Source organism: Panthera tigris, chromosome E2 (genome assembly GCF_018350195.1).
Source record: "Panthera tigris isolate Pti1 chromosome E2, P.tigris_Pti1_mat1.1, whole genome shotgun sequence".
NCBI lineage: Eukaryota > Metazoa > Chordata > Mammalia > Carnivora > Felidae > Panthera > Panthera tigris.
The window spans coordinates 57170838-57185380 of NC_056674.1; the positions used below are offsets into that span (position 1 = coordinate 57170838).

At 55.0% G+C, this 14543-nt stretch overlaps 1 protein-coding gene across 2 annotated transcripts in view; it reads right to left on the minus strand.

Annotated features, from left to right (window-relative positions):
* Positions 1–5250: 5250 nt before the first annotated feature.
* The window catches only part of COTL1 (coactosin like F-actin binding protein 1), a 37189-nt gene continuing 27896 nt past the window's right edge, over positions 5251–14543 (minus strand). The window contains exon 4 of one of the 2 annotated variants that reach the window (XM_042968062.1): positions 5251–6411. In XM_042968062.1, the coding sequence (XP_042823996.1) occupies positions 6301–6411 (111 nt within the window). In that variant the 3' untranslated portion in view covers positions 5251–6300. Of the gene's footprint in view, positions 6412–10773; positions 13431–14543 lie in introns of those variants that run through there. The other variant, XM_042968061.1, reaches the window with a different exon arrangement.

Here is a 14543-nt window from a genome sequence, read left to right on the forward strand (position 1 = left end):
GCAGCCCCGTTCACTGACTGTCGCCTGAGCACCTCCTATGTGAGAGGCTCTGGGGACGCTGTCCCTGCCCTGGAGAGGGTGACAGTTAATGGGGGAGGGGGCAGATGCAAAAGAGGTAGGGACGGGTCCTGGGGCTCCTGTGACTTTGACCACCACCTGGGGACTTAAAACAACAGAAATGTCTTCTCTTACGGTTCTGAAGGCCAGAGGGCTGAAATCAAGGTGTGGCAGGGTGGGGGGACCTCCAGATGTTGGAGGCCCTGGGGAGGACACTGTCTGCGTCTTCCAGCTGCTGTGGCTCCAGGCATCCCTCGTCCCGTGGCCACGTCGCTCCAATCCCTGCCTCTGTCTTCATCTGGCCTCCCCCTCTGTGGCTCTGTCTCAAGTCTCCTCTGCTTTCTCTTATAAGGACCACCTGCCATTGGATTCGGAGCCCCTCCTAAATCCAGGATGATCCCATCTGAAGATCCTTAATGTAATTACATCTCAAAGGCCTTATGGCCAAATTCGATCACGTGCGTAGGTTCCAGGGCAAGGACACATCATTCGGGGACTGCTATTCACCCCACTACAGAGGACCTTCTAGAAGAAGCAGATCAGGGCAGAGACCAGTCTCTTGTCCAGGGGGAGGGGGTGGGGCCTTCAGGAAAGTGAGGGGAGGACGGCCGGATCAGCGGTCCAAGGAGGGAAGTGCACAGAGTCCTGGCGGAGAGACAAACAAGGCCTGCTATTCCCCCGGTGGGAAACTTAAACTTGATCCCAGGGCAATGAAGCCCCCCTCCCAGGGGGCTTTTAGCAAAGGGCTGATAAGGAGCTGTAGTCTGGGGAGGGAAACTGTCTTCTAAATTTAGGAGGAGCTTTTCTTTCTTTTTTTTTTAAGTTATTTGGAGCAGGAGAGGGAGCTGGGGAGGGGCAGAGAGAGGGAGACACAGAATCGGAAGCAGGCTCCAGGCTCCCAGCTGTCAGCACAGAGCCCGACGCGGGGCTCGAACCCACGAACCGTGAGATCATGACTGGAGCCGAAGTCAGATGGTTAACCAACCGGGCCCCCCAGGCTCCCCTCTGAGGTTACGGTTTAAAAGGCTATGACTCGACCCATCCTGACCAAGACAAGCAGAATCCAGGCTCGGACGATTGTCCCCGTTGGAAGATGCTTCTGGGTCTGCCTTCAAGGGTCCTCTGGCACATCAAAGAGGCCCGCCAGGTAGAGCGTCATGCGGTCTCCCCCAAGACACCTTCAGTTTTTCTTTGCTCTTATCTTGAACTAGAGGGAAAAAGTGGTAATGGTTCTCACGCTGTCATGGCCCCATGGCCCCATGGCACCATATTGGAGTTCGAATGCCTGGCATTTATCCCTCTTTCTTTAAAAAAAAAAAAAAGGAAAGTTCATTTGAGAGAGAGCGCGAGAGAGTGCACGTGGGGGGAGGGCAGAGAGAGAGAGAGAGAGGGAGATCGAGAATCCCAAGCAGGCTCCACACTCGGTGTGGAGCCCAACGATCTCGTGACTGTGAGATCATGACCCGAGCCGAGATCAAGAGTCGGACACTTACGTGACTGAGCCACCCAGGCACCCCGTCTCTCTTTCGTTGAATGGGAGCCCAGCTGCCAGAATTCCTGCTACACCCTGCCCGGAAGGACCACCTGCTAAGGGGCCCTGTCCCGGCCAACAGGCAGCTGGGGACCCACGTGAGGCCACGCAGCCTCTTCCTGTTGGGCGGGACGTTGGTGCTCACTCCATTCCTGTGGCAGACCCACAGCATGGGCCTGGGTTCAAATCCTGCCTGGCTGTATTTCTGTTCACAAATATTTGGGGACATATCCCTGCCCCACTGGACTCCAGCCTGGCCATATGCCTTGCCCTGGCTACCCCAAAGGGAGGTGAAGTGTCCTCCCTGAGGTCACACAGGCTGTAAGCTGTAGAGCTGGGATGGGAACCCTCCCACCTCACCCCGTGCCGGCTCCCACCACCGGCCCCCCTCCCCATCGGGACGGCTGAGAGCCCCTCCCAAGCCCCTGTTAGAAGGTGGCACCTTGGGGAGGAGACAGGGTCGTGAGGTGGGGCTAGACCTCACGCAGGAGACCCCATGGAGCTCCCTCCCTCACCCCTTCCCTGTGATGACACAGTGAGAACCAGGAGAGAGCCCTCACCTGACCACGCCCACGCCGGTGCCCTGACCTTGGACTTGTGGCCTCCAGGCTGTAAGAAATCAATCTCTGCTCTTTATAAGCCCTCCGGGTCCGCGGTATTTTGCGTAGGAGTTCAGCTGACGAAGACAGGTAAGTACTGTGTGCACGGTCCTGGTTTCTTATTTATTTATTTTTTAAAGTCTTATTTATTTATTTTGGTGAGGGGGCAGGAGGGACAGAGAGAGAGAGAGAGAGAGAAAGAGAAAAAAAGCCCAAGCTTCTACACTGTCAGCCCAGAGCCCAGCATGGGGCTCGATCCCACGAACCCTGAGATCGTGACCCGAGCCAAACTCGAGAGTCGGACACCCCACGGTCCTGCTGTAGAGAGGAAACTGAGGCTCGGAGAGGTGAAGGCACCGGCCGCCTCTAACCTGGCTCGGCCCGAGTGCAGAGGTGTCTCCTGTCCCCAGCGGTCACCTCCTCACAGCTGCCCCTTTGGCACCCGTTTCTTGCCTCTCTTCTGCAGCTCACTGAGAAGCGGGGGGCCGGGAAGCAGTGGAGTGACAGTAATGAGGACAGCCCCTCCTGGGCGGGGGAGGGGCCGCAGGAGGCCTGGCCCCAGCTGGGGCACCCCGGGGCTGGGCCCCCAGAGTCCACGTTGATCAGGAGCCCTGGGTGAAGTAGAGAAACAGGAGCCTCCCCCGAGGATCAATCAGCCAGGAGCCTCGAGCTCCGTGCTCCCCGAGGGCCCAGAAACACCAGGGCAACAAGTGACTTGCCTCTGCCCCACCCCCACCCCCACCGCCACCGCGACCGACCGTCTTTGAGCGGGAGGCTGCCCCTGCCCTAGCAGATGCCTGGCCGCTAACAGGGTCACACAGGCCTTGGCACGCTCCCCACTGAAAGGTGAGGTCCACGTCCCCTCCCCTTGAACTTGGGGGGGGCGGCTCACGACCGCTGCCCCAATAGAATCCAATGGATAGGCTGCCACGTGACTTCCGAGGGCCACCCAGCCTCCCCCTGGTCCTCAGGGACGCTCGTTCTGGGGGAAGAAGTCCAGAACGCTGACCCCGCCAGGCCAGGGTGGGGGGGCCACGCTGGGTGCTCACATCCACTCCCCGCCGAGCTCCCGGATGGCCGCCCGTGTCAGCCGCCAGCCACAGGACAGGGGCCACAGGAGAGGGGCCTGTGGCCGGCTAGCACCACCGGCCAGGCGGATCTGACTGCCACTGCGTTGACACCCTGCTGGTGAGAACCGCCCGGCTGAGCCCTTCCAGGATCCCCGGCTCACAAAATCAAGGGCAAAATAAACGGTGGCTGTTTTTCACCGTGCGATTCGGGGGAACCCGGAACAGCTGTCGAATGACCAAGCGAAGGGTTTCAGAGCGCATCGAGGCGGGGACTTGAGTAGCTAGAACCCCATCCCTACCCCCTGCCAGGCCCTGACCGAGAGGGGGATCAGGGAGGCGGGGCTCAGGGCCCTCTGCCGAGACGGGAGCTGCCAGAGGTCGTCCCCGGCAATGTCACTGGCCCCCTGCCAGGCGCTGGTTACAGGGGATAAAGAGACGCAGAGGCAAAGCCTCTCTCTGCCCTCGAGACCTCACGATCCCCTCAGGTGCCCTCTGAAATCCCAGCAAAGGCCAGAGCCGCCACTGTAGATTAAACCCAAGCTCCTTGACACACAAACCCAGCTTCGCCCTTTGCTTCTTGCCCCGGGCACACATCCCCACGGAGCCTCTGTCCCCCGACCCCCTTCACCCACCTCACTGCTCCTCTCCTTCAGGTTTCAGGCGTCACCTCCTCAGGGAAGCCCTCCTTGATGCCTCTGACCAAGCCCAGGGCCCTCGTAACTTGCCCTCCTGGAGCCCGGCTTTTCTTCCAGAGGGGGCCTGTCCTTACCTGTAAGTGTCCCCAGCTCTCTCACCAGAGTTAAAACCCATGTGCCGCGAAGCCGGAGACCTAGTTCGGCTCGCTCCGTTCCGGGTGGGGGAAAAATCTGGGACACGCAGAGCTAACCAGACCTAGCGGTGGGCCTGGCGTCATGAGAGCGGAGCCCCGACGGGGACACCGGCAGAATCCTTCCCGCCCCTTCTGCCTTCCGACCCCTCCCGGCGGGTGGTAGGTATTCCTGGTTTTGCAGATGAGGAAACTGGGGCCCAGAGAGGTTCAGTAACTTGCCTTAAGCCACTGAGCTTTAGGGAGACGGGCAGGCATTCGAACCCCGTCGCGGCTGGGGCAGGGTGGTGATGGGGGGGGGTTCGGCGGGCTGCCTTCAGCCCTGCGCCGGTCTTGGGTGCTGCCCTGCCCAGCCCCACACTCAGCTCCTCTGCGCCCGCCGTCTGTGTGTCTGACTTAAACTCCTCCGGCCTGATTCTGAGTCCCCCCCCGGGGCTGGCGTCCCGGAAGTACGGTTCTTTGGCTCGAGGACAACCTCCGAAAGGCTGTCGCAGCCCAGCCGAGGAGGGCGCTCTCCGTCAGCCTTTCCTGAAAAGCCAGCGTGGACGGTCCTGGCCACTCGGCAAATGTCACAACCCTGATGCGTCGTCACCCTCTCAAACGCAGGGCCTCTCCGCCGCCCTCCCAGACGCGGCGCCTGGGGCCCTGGGAGACGGAGGTTCGAATCCCAGCTCCGCTTTCTAGCTGGGCGGCCGCAGGTGACCCACTCAGTCTCTCTGAGCCTCAGTTTCCATGAAAGGGACACAAATGGCATCTAGTTCTTCAGGTTGTGGTTAAAAATTAAGCTACTGGGGCGCCTGGGTGGCTCGGTCGGTCGGGCGGCCGACTACAGCTCAGAGCATGATCTCTCGGTCTGTGAGTTCAAGCCCCGCGTCGGGCTCTGTGCCGACGGCTCGGAGCCTGGAGCCTGTTTCGGATTCTGTGTCTCCCTCTCTCTCTGCCCCTCCCCCACTCACGCTCTGTCTCTTTTAAAAATAATTAATTAACTAAATTTAAATAAATACATAAATAATTTTTTAAAAATTTTTAAAAATTAAGCTACTGAATGTGAATGTGCCTCTGTCCCCAGTAGCCCCATAAATGCCTCTTAGGTCCGAATAGGACAACTGCCTCCGTTGTTACAGGGAAGGAAGACGCTTCCTAAGACAAATCAGGCAAACTCGTTTCTTTTTGAAAAACAAAAAAACCACATTTATTTCTGTAAACTGTTTGAGGGCAGATGTTCACAGCCCCGATACAGCACAGACTTCCTACCCCCAAATGAAATGAGCAAGGAAAGAAAGAGAAAGAACGGGACGCATGAAGAAACAAGCCAATCTCATCTTCCTTTGAAAACAAAACTGCATTTGGACGTGTGGTGTGGACCTGGGATGAACACCACTGCCTTTCTGGGGCCACGCGGGCGGGGGTCCGTTCCACCGGCGGCTCGGCGGGGCCCCCCGAAAGCGAGGAATCGGGTTCTGCCCGAATCCCCACTCGGCACCCCGGCCTCCCTCCCTGGCGTCCTCATCACCTTGGGAGCCCCTGAAGCGAACCCTGAGAGATGCCAGGTCACAGCTGGACTCGGACCCGTGTCCCCACTCCGCGCCGCGCAGTGGGGTTCCGAGCAAAAGGGTAGGAACGAGCCGCTGCTGGGCAACTGTTAAGGCAAATTTTCTCTCTTCTCTTCGGTCGGAGTCAGGCTTCGATGTGTCACTGCCGGGCATGGGTAGCTTAGGCAACTCTGAATGCAGGGGTGAGGGACCCCCGGAGCACGCTTTGGGGGGGGGGGGTCCGAGCCTGACGCATGGGATGAACGAGGGTGCTCCCAAGACGGCCCCCCGACGGGCGCGGCCCCCAAGCCACGCAAGGTGGTGGTGGAGAAGCCAGGCGGGCTACGGTGTAAGAGAATGCCAGGAAAGGGGGGTCACCACAGGGGGAGCCTCAGATCTGATGATGTGCGTGGCCTTGGGATCAAAAGGATTTTTCCTTAGAACGAGAAAGAGCCGGGAAAGGAAGAGGAGATAAAAGAAACATGTTCCGCGAGCTTCGGGAGATAGGGCGCAACCGGGCTTGGGAGGGCAGCGGGAAAGGGGAGGCAGGCGGCAGACAGGGAGGCGCGTGCCTCTCACTGCGTCTCCCGTCCCTGGCGGGCTGGTGGGCTGGTGGCTGAGGCCGCGGTCCCCTCCCCCGGGGGGCAGGCAGATGACTTTGCAAGGGGCAGGGGAAGGGCTGGGGTTACTCCGTCTGGGCGTCGTAATTGGCTCCCCCCGCCTTCTTGAGCTCGCTCTTGATGAAATCTTCCTCCAGCTCCTTCCGATCGCTGATCACAAACTCTTTAGCAAAATTCTGCAAGAAAAGAACAAAATAAAACACAGAGTTCCCGCGAAGAAGGGACAGGATCTACATGCTGCTCAGACAACACACGAGCGAGTCCTGGCACCTAAAACGCTAAGAAATGATCAAAACGACAATCGCGTGGTTGCGTGGTTTGGCGAGAGAAAGAAAAACCGTGACTGGAGATCACAAAACGTGTGACATCAGGGTACGGTGTAGGCCCGAGGCCAAGGACGTGGGGCCAAAGTCAGCCCCGGTTTGAATTCTGGCTCTGCCATTTTCTGGCTGCATGTCCTTGGGCAAGCTCCTTCAACTCCCCGGGCCTCAGTTGCCCTGTCTGTGAAAGACCAACCTGTCAGGAGAACAGCAGGAGAGGAGGCTGGAAAGCCCGACTGGAACACCAGGCTTTCCAGAACAAAAAAGAGACAGGAAGAAAGACAAGCGGTGAGTAGCTTTTGCTCATTTCCATGGTGTGAATATTCCCACAACGGCCGGTTTCAGCCACAGCAAAGAGCTAAATGGGTACGGCCACTGTCCCAGCCCCCCCCCCCCCCGCCCCCAGAGGACACAGGCTTCAACCATAACATCCCACAGGCCAGGCACACGTGGGGCACTCCGTAAATGCCTGTGGCATGAATGCGTGGAGCGGGTGACCGGGCTTATCCGATAACTCCGAGCCATGAAGAATCAACGAATCAACGGCTGTTGTGGTATGTGGGTCACAAGACTTCGATAAACAAGGAAAATTTCAGGATGGTGTAAGAGACGGTTACCAAGGTACAAGTAACAAGCCTGAAGGTCAGAAAAATCATCCCCATTAAAAAAAAAAAAAAAAAAAAAAAAAAGAAATCCACAAGGAAATTGTGTTAACAATTACCGCCATTATTAAGCACCTACGGGTACCAGACGCAGTCACGCGTTGGCAAACTTAAAACACTTCAGTGTGACCCAGCCAGTTCACCCCCAGAGCTCTACACGAGGAAATAAAGCACACGGTCCCACAAACACTTGTACACGAATATTCATAGCAGCATCACTCGTAACAGCCCCAAAGTGGAAACCACCCAGACGTCCGCCGACAAACTGCGGTCTATCCACACAATGGAATATTATTCAGCCACAAAAAGGAACGAACGTCAAGGATGAGTCTCAAAACTGTCACGCTGAGTGAAAGACACCAGATGTGAAAGATCGCCTCCTCTATGATCCCTTTCATATGAAATGTCCAGAAAAGGCAAATCCACACAGACAGGAAGTAGATTGGCAGTTTCCAAGGACTGGGGGTGGAATGGGGTGACTGGTATTGGGGACGGGGTTTCTTCCGGGGGGATGAAGATGCCTTGGAACTAGACAGGGATTGTGGTTGCACAACACTGTGAAGAAGTACCAACGAACTCTATGTTTTAAAACGGTTAGTTTTAGGTTATGTGAATTTCACCTCTATTGGAAAAAAAAAAAAAAAAGGTCACCATGCCTCCAAGAACAATGACTAAACCAGGGGAACACTCAAGGTTGAGCCTCACAGTATAAAGATAAACCATTTGCCAGGCCAAGGAACTAAGACTACTAACTGGGAGGCGAGAGGGGAAGGTTAATATTTATCAAGCAACTAATATGTGCCAGGTGTAGGCTCACACATTTTCTCACTTAATCCTCCCTCAGTAGATTAGCTGTGTTCCTTTAAGATAAGACCCACGGGTTGGGTTTGGAGAGATTGTGTAGCCCAGAAGGACTAGACGTCCTTCTGACACTCTCTAGTCCCATTCCGTCATCCTGTGCCGTCTGTCCTCACTACAGTGAGGGAACATGAGTTGGGGCAGAAAGGGGAACTGAGAATTAACGTGTTTCTCAACCTGAGCCCAAGCGGCACGGTGGGGGGGGGGGGGGGGGGGAGAGGCAGAGAGCAGACCCAGGAGGAGGAAGCCAACATCTCGAGAGGCCTCTAGCAGGAAGTCCGAAGTTCCCCTGCCTCATGATAGCTATATATGGCAATCTAAAGAAATACGAACACTCCTGTTTGTGTCTGTTAGCCATTAGAAGATTTAGATTAAGAAAAGTTTGATAAGAGCCTAAGAAATCTACAGTAAAAGTGTAAATGGAGCTATGCATAGTCCAACTTGAGACCACAGGCATATGGCAAAGCAAATCACGGCCAAAATGAGGAACGATCCAGAATAATGGAACCCAGTAAAAACACGACATAACAATAAATGTAAATGAGCAAAATTACCCTCCCCCAACACAGCTATGTCTTAGACTACCAAAACCACCCCCCGAAACCCTACGCTACATACCAGAGACATGATTTAAAAACCAAAAGGCTAGTAAGAACGATGATTATACCGAACAAAAGTACATAGAGGAACAGCCCCATCGGCTCCCACTATGGGAACAGCACCTGCCCTCCAGGGGGCCAAAGGAGAGGGAGGGGGTGGAGCCACATGGAGGGGGCCCCACCAGGCCTCACAGGCCTCCCCCACACAGGATGCTCGTCACCCCCAGAGGCTTCAGAGGGGAGCTGACACTTCCCCTGAGGGTGTGGACTCTACAAAAAGTCCCTGAAGGTCTGAGTCAATCCAAAACCCAACCTGCATCAACCCCCTCCCCCCCCACCTCTGTCCCTTTCCAGCAGTCCTCAGGATAGGCCTTCCACTGGAGAGGGGGGACACCAGCGCCCCTGGGGGGGGTGGGCTTCATTGTGACATTTCAAAAAGAGGCAGAAACAGCAAAACCATATGCCCATGGGGCAGAAGCTGCAAGAGACAGAGGCATGTCCTCACTAGGAAGGACACAGGGCCCAGAGCAATGCTAACACATAGGGAATTTTTCATTTTCTAGCATCCACGGTGAAAAGAGTAAAAAACAAACAAACAAACAAAAAACAGGTGATACTTTCATAGGATTGTATCTAACTTTATATATCCCAAATACTGCCATTTGAACAGGTTACGGACATACAGAATCACTCATGGGACCTTCTACGTTCTTTTCTCCGTATTAAGTTTCAGGAACCCGGTGCACATGGCCCACCTACGGCCCAAAGCGGTACAGATGTGCCAAACCTCAAGAGCTCAGCAGCCACGTGTGGTTGGTGGTGGGGCAGGTCTAGCTAGAACAGGAAAGAGTCTGAAAGAATAATGTGTTCAGTCAAGGAGAAACATTAATCATAAAATAGCTGAGCTAGCTGACTGGAGGCCTGGAAATGTTCGTCTTGATCTGGAGATGAAAAAAAAAAAGAAAGAAAAGAAAAAAGAAACCTTAACTCTGACATTCACCCCCTCCTTTGATTGAAAAGCAGCATGAGACCCAGAGAGGGGAAGCTATTCATCCCCGGGCACACAGCAGCCTCATGGCAGGGGTCCTGGGGGCAGGTCCTGACCCTAGTCTGTCCTGTCCTCTCCCTTCCTCTGCTCCAGACTGCCTGCCCCACGACAGCCTCTGTCATACCCTCAAGGCTGCCAAAGCCACATGTCATAGACTTCAAAGCAAAAAGGTGCCGGTCTGCAGGTAGGGTTACCTATGGTTCTAGAAAGATCTTCTTTGTCACATCTAAGAACACTCTGTCCCTGTCTGATAGCTTCCAGAAAGGGTCACTCCCCCCACTCCACCCCACCTTTTTTTTTTTTTTTTTTTTTTTTTTGCCATGGCAGGACTTTTCCAAGGAAGAGGCCCATCCATCTAAATCTGACTCCAGGATGGCTTAGAAACCAATGACCAAGTTGAGGATACATTTGTCCCTGAGACTTTTCTCAAGTGCATACGTGTTCATATTTCAAAGATGTAAGACAGACATTGTTTCCAGCGGAAGCTTCCAATGGTCTGTTCCAAGGAAGGCAACTCTAGAGGACAGGTTAGGAACCAGGCTCTGTACACAGCCAAGAATCTATTTGCAAACCTGGTTTAAAAAGCGCTGGGGTGCCTGGGTGGCTCGGTCAGTTAACCGTCTGACTTCGGCTGAGGTCATGGTCTCGCGGTTCGAGGGTTCGAGCCTCGCATCGGGCTCTGTGCTGACAGCTGGGAGCCTGGAGCCTGCTTCAGATTCTGTGTCTCCCTCTCTCTCTCCCCCTCCCCTGCTCTCTCTCTCTCTCTCTCTCAAAAATAAATAAACATTAAAAAACACTAAAACATTTTGCGATCTTTGGTTTTAAACCATGTCATTTTCAAACAGCTCCCAACTGGCTGGCTTTAAACCCCTGCGTCAATCCTGAAGCATGCTGGGTGCCGCAGGTTTGGACCGAACACAAACAAGGGGCAGTTGTCCATTTGAATCTCCAGCAGCCGGCCCTCCCCAGGGACTTACCCCCCTCCCCCATCCCGAACTACCACTCCCCACCCCCCACTTCCCTGTCCCCCCAAGATTCCATCTCCTGGTCGGGTGGATCCGACGAGGGTGCAAAGGGTTTAGACACTCCATGAGGGTACCCAAGAGTCGTTAGGTGATAGTTTGGGTGATCCTGGCTGGGTTCACCTTTGTTTGCAAGATTGCCAGGGGACGCGAGGTCCAAAGTTTCCTGAAACACTCGAGTGTGAAGGCATAGGGAGCTGGCTCGTTCCTCTTCTCTCACCCACGATGATTCCTTCACCTCCACCCTTATTTTAGTGGAGGAAAGTCCGGGGAATTCCTGAGAATAACCAAGGCAGTGACTCTGGCATCACCTCGCCCTTGGAGAGAGAAGATAGCAAATCCAGCTGCACACCCAAAAGCTGGGGTGGGACACGGGGTTAGCCGTGGGAGGACGGCCTGTCAGGGTAGAAGTGTCAGGTCTCGTACCCAGAACATTAGGACTAAGGTGGGTTGCTAACCCGTGCAGACAATGTGGGTGCAGAGGAGGGTCTGGGAAGAGAAGAGGAACGTGGAGTCTTTAACGGTGAGGTTTGTGATGTCAGCAATGCACGTTCCTACAGAGCAGGGCATGGTAAGAGAGGTGACCTTCATTGTATCCAAAGATAAGGAGAGCTAATGAAACTCACACAACAAACACATGCTTACGAAGCACCTATTGCATAGCAGACATTCTCCCAGGTCCCAGGAAGTCAAAATTCTGGTACCTAGGGCTCTCTCTGAGAGTCTGAGAGCATAAAAGGAGAAGCAGAGGACTCGAAAATGCCCTAAGGGAAGCAGCCAATGGCTCTGGGCCCTGGTTTCTAGCTGCGTGAAAGAAGAGGGCTAGGCAACAGGCTCTTCTGGAACCTTCCCACCAGCCATCCTGGGTTTGCACTTAAGCCATCGGAGCGCGTGGGACAAAATTCCACCTCAGATGCCAGAATCTGATGGGCAATAGGGAAGAAAAAACTGGCACAGAAAAGTCAACTATGGGATTAGAGCCTGGCCTTCAAAAGGAAGGCCCGTCTTCAAAAGGAAGGCCTGGCCTTCAAAAGGAAGGCCCGACGTGGCCCGTCCCAAACCCTTGCAGAGACGTGTGGGGAATAGGCTCTCTCCTCCTGTGTGTGTGAGACACAAGACAAGACACACGCTGGCCACAATCATGTATCTTTCCCCCAAGTGGGTGGAGATTAACTAGAAACCAAAGACCTCAGTGTGCTGAAGGAAAGCAGTTGGTACCCTGCCGCCTGAATCTTGCTAGGAGAAAGGACACCCTCCAAGGACCATGTGCCAGATGAAAATGCACGGCATTGAACCCGCTGGGCATTCAGCTGCAACCCCTCCTGGGCCCCCCACGCTTGCCCTCCTACAACCATTCTAAAGAGCTTCAAAGACCCAGCTTCTCAAAATCCTTCCAGCAAAGTATAATTTACTCAAAAAGAACAGGTTCTTATAACAGCCATGAGTCATCAGAGAAACAAGAAAAAAAACAAACACCAAAAGGGTACAGTCTAGTGTTCGGCAGGTTCGGGAACAAAGGCACATACGTCACCTGAGCATCTCGTGAATGATGTGACCCTCCTTCGCGGGGGAGAGAAAACAAAGGCCATGAGAGAGGCACGCAGTCAGGTTTCAGGTGGGCACGATTCAGGGAATCGTCCAAAGCAGACGGATGGCAAGGAGGCATGACATCCTAGAACACGCGGTGGGTAGGTCTGGGCCAAAACCTAATAGGGACAGTTGTCCATATGCCTCGAATCCTGACCCCGGCAGGGCCACCCACCTCTTTAAAACTTGGGTGACTGCCTAGGTTCTGACCCCCGCTTTCCTGACCGTGGACACTTACAGAAGCCCACCTCCCCTCTGCCTGATGTCTGACTACGCCTACGTCCAGATCAGGAATGTGGGAAACACACGTCACTCCTCCCGCATCCACGGCAGACATAACCAATCGTGCCACTTTCCTCACGAGTCCGGACTTCGCATCAGAAGCCTCCTTAACCCAGAGCCCCAGCTGTCGACCAACTGGCAAGCACAGTGCAATCCGGGCTGGGGTGTTCAATTTCCGCCCGGTCAAAATCGTGCCCGTCATTGCTTGTTCCCCAGCCACACCCACTTGGGGGAAGGCTGCCCGGGAAATAATTCAGCAGATTTTTTTTTCCTAATTATAATATATATGCACAGATGTTCGTTGTCCGTAAACACCAGACTGTTTTCACTTTTCGACAAAAGCTGAATAAGTAAACAGCATCGCCGTCAAACCCTTCATACACATCAGGCACTTTGATAGGGTATTTTCTTTAATTTTTGCGACTCCACGCGTCAGCCAGAGATGCTCGTCCCGAACTTTCAGAGGAGGAGGCTCAAACTCAGGTTAGGGAAGTAGCCCGATAGAGGTCGCACCTGCCGAGCGCCGGGCTGGGCCTGGGAGCCACGACTCACCCCGTGCTGAGATCCCTGCCGGGAGAGCGTGCCCGTGTCGCACACGGGCACTACGCTGAACACAACAGCACGCAGACGCTAAAATGAGGAAAGCACACTTACAAAGCGTTAAGAGGACACAGGTACCTCTGCTATGACTAATCACCTTCGTAAAACACGTTCCATTGGCAAGGGCTCCACGGGAAGCCGCAGGAATCAGACATCTCTGCGTGAGGTGAGGGATCGCGGCTGATCGTTCTTTTGTGCCTTCGTTTTGTCTGAGCCACTTTAAAAAAAATTTTTTTAATGTTTATTTATTTTTTAAGAGAGAGATAGAGCGTGGCAGACAGAGAGGGAGACACAGAATCGGAAGCAGGCTCCAGGCTCCGAGCGGTCAGCACAGAGCCCGACGCGGGGCTCGAACTCACGGACCGCGAGATCACGACCTGAGCCGAAGTCGGACGCTTCACCGACTGAGCCACCCAGGCGCCTCTGAACCGTTTTTTAACAACCACAAGGCCCTGGGATGCACCACCACGGGGGAGAAACCAGGGTGCCTGGGGCTTGTTCCAGAAGGGAGTCTGAAAGGCAGCATATCCAGGGACAGAAAATGACAAGATAAATACAAAAGTGAGGAGCGGTACAGGGAAGGGACAAGAAACAGGGAGGAAAGATCCAAACGACACACACAAGACGCCAGGAGCAGAGACAGCTTCGGGGTGCCTGGGGGGCTCAGCCGGTGAAGCATCCGACTTCGGCTCAGGTCATGATCTCGGGGTTCCTGAGTTCGAGCCCCGCGTCGGGCTCTGTGCTGACAGCTCGGAGCCTGGAGCCCGCTTCCGATTCTGTGTCTCCCCCTCTCTCTCTGCCCTTCCTCTGCCTGTGCACGCTCTCTCTCTCTCTCTCTCTCTCTCTTAAATAAGCATTTTTTAAAAAACATCTGAAAAAAAAAAAAGAGTACAGGCAGCTCCACAGAACCCCAATGAGAACGTGGGGTACGCGTGTCACATGTGAACAGGAACCGTCTGGACTTGGTGCTCCGGGACCTGCCTGCGTTCTGACCCCGTCCCCACCACGGGGGTTAAACTGCATGCTGGTGACAGCCAAGGGGATTGCTGCGCGGGGCGCCAGGAGGCCAGCTGCTGGAGGGTGACCAGGCAGGGGCCGTGCCACCACGGGCTGGCGGAGGGCGGGGACCCGTCCGGGGCTTAGCGAGGGGCACCCAGGCCCCAGCCCGGCGGGCAGCGCTCTTTGCTTGTGACGGTGGCTTCCATTTTTGCGCCAGGCTCCGGGTGTGGGACAGCTTCCTCCCTTCCCGACTGGAGCTTGCACCTTCTTAGCAGCAGGAGCCCAGACGGGGCCGCGGGGCTCCCCACCCTGAAGGCGGCCTCTGACCCCC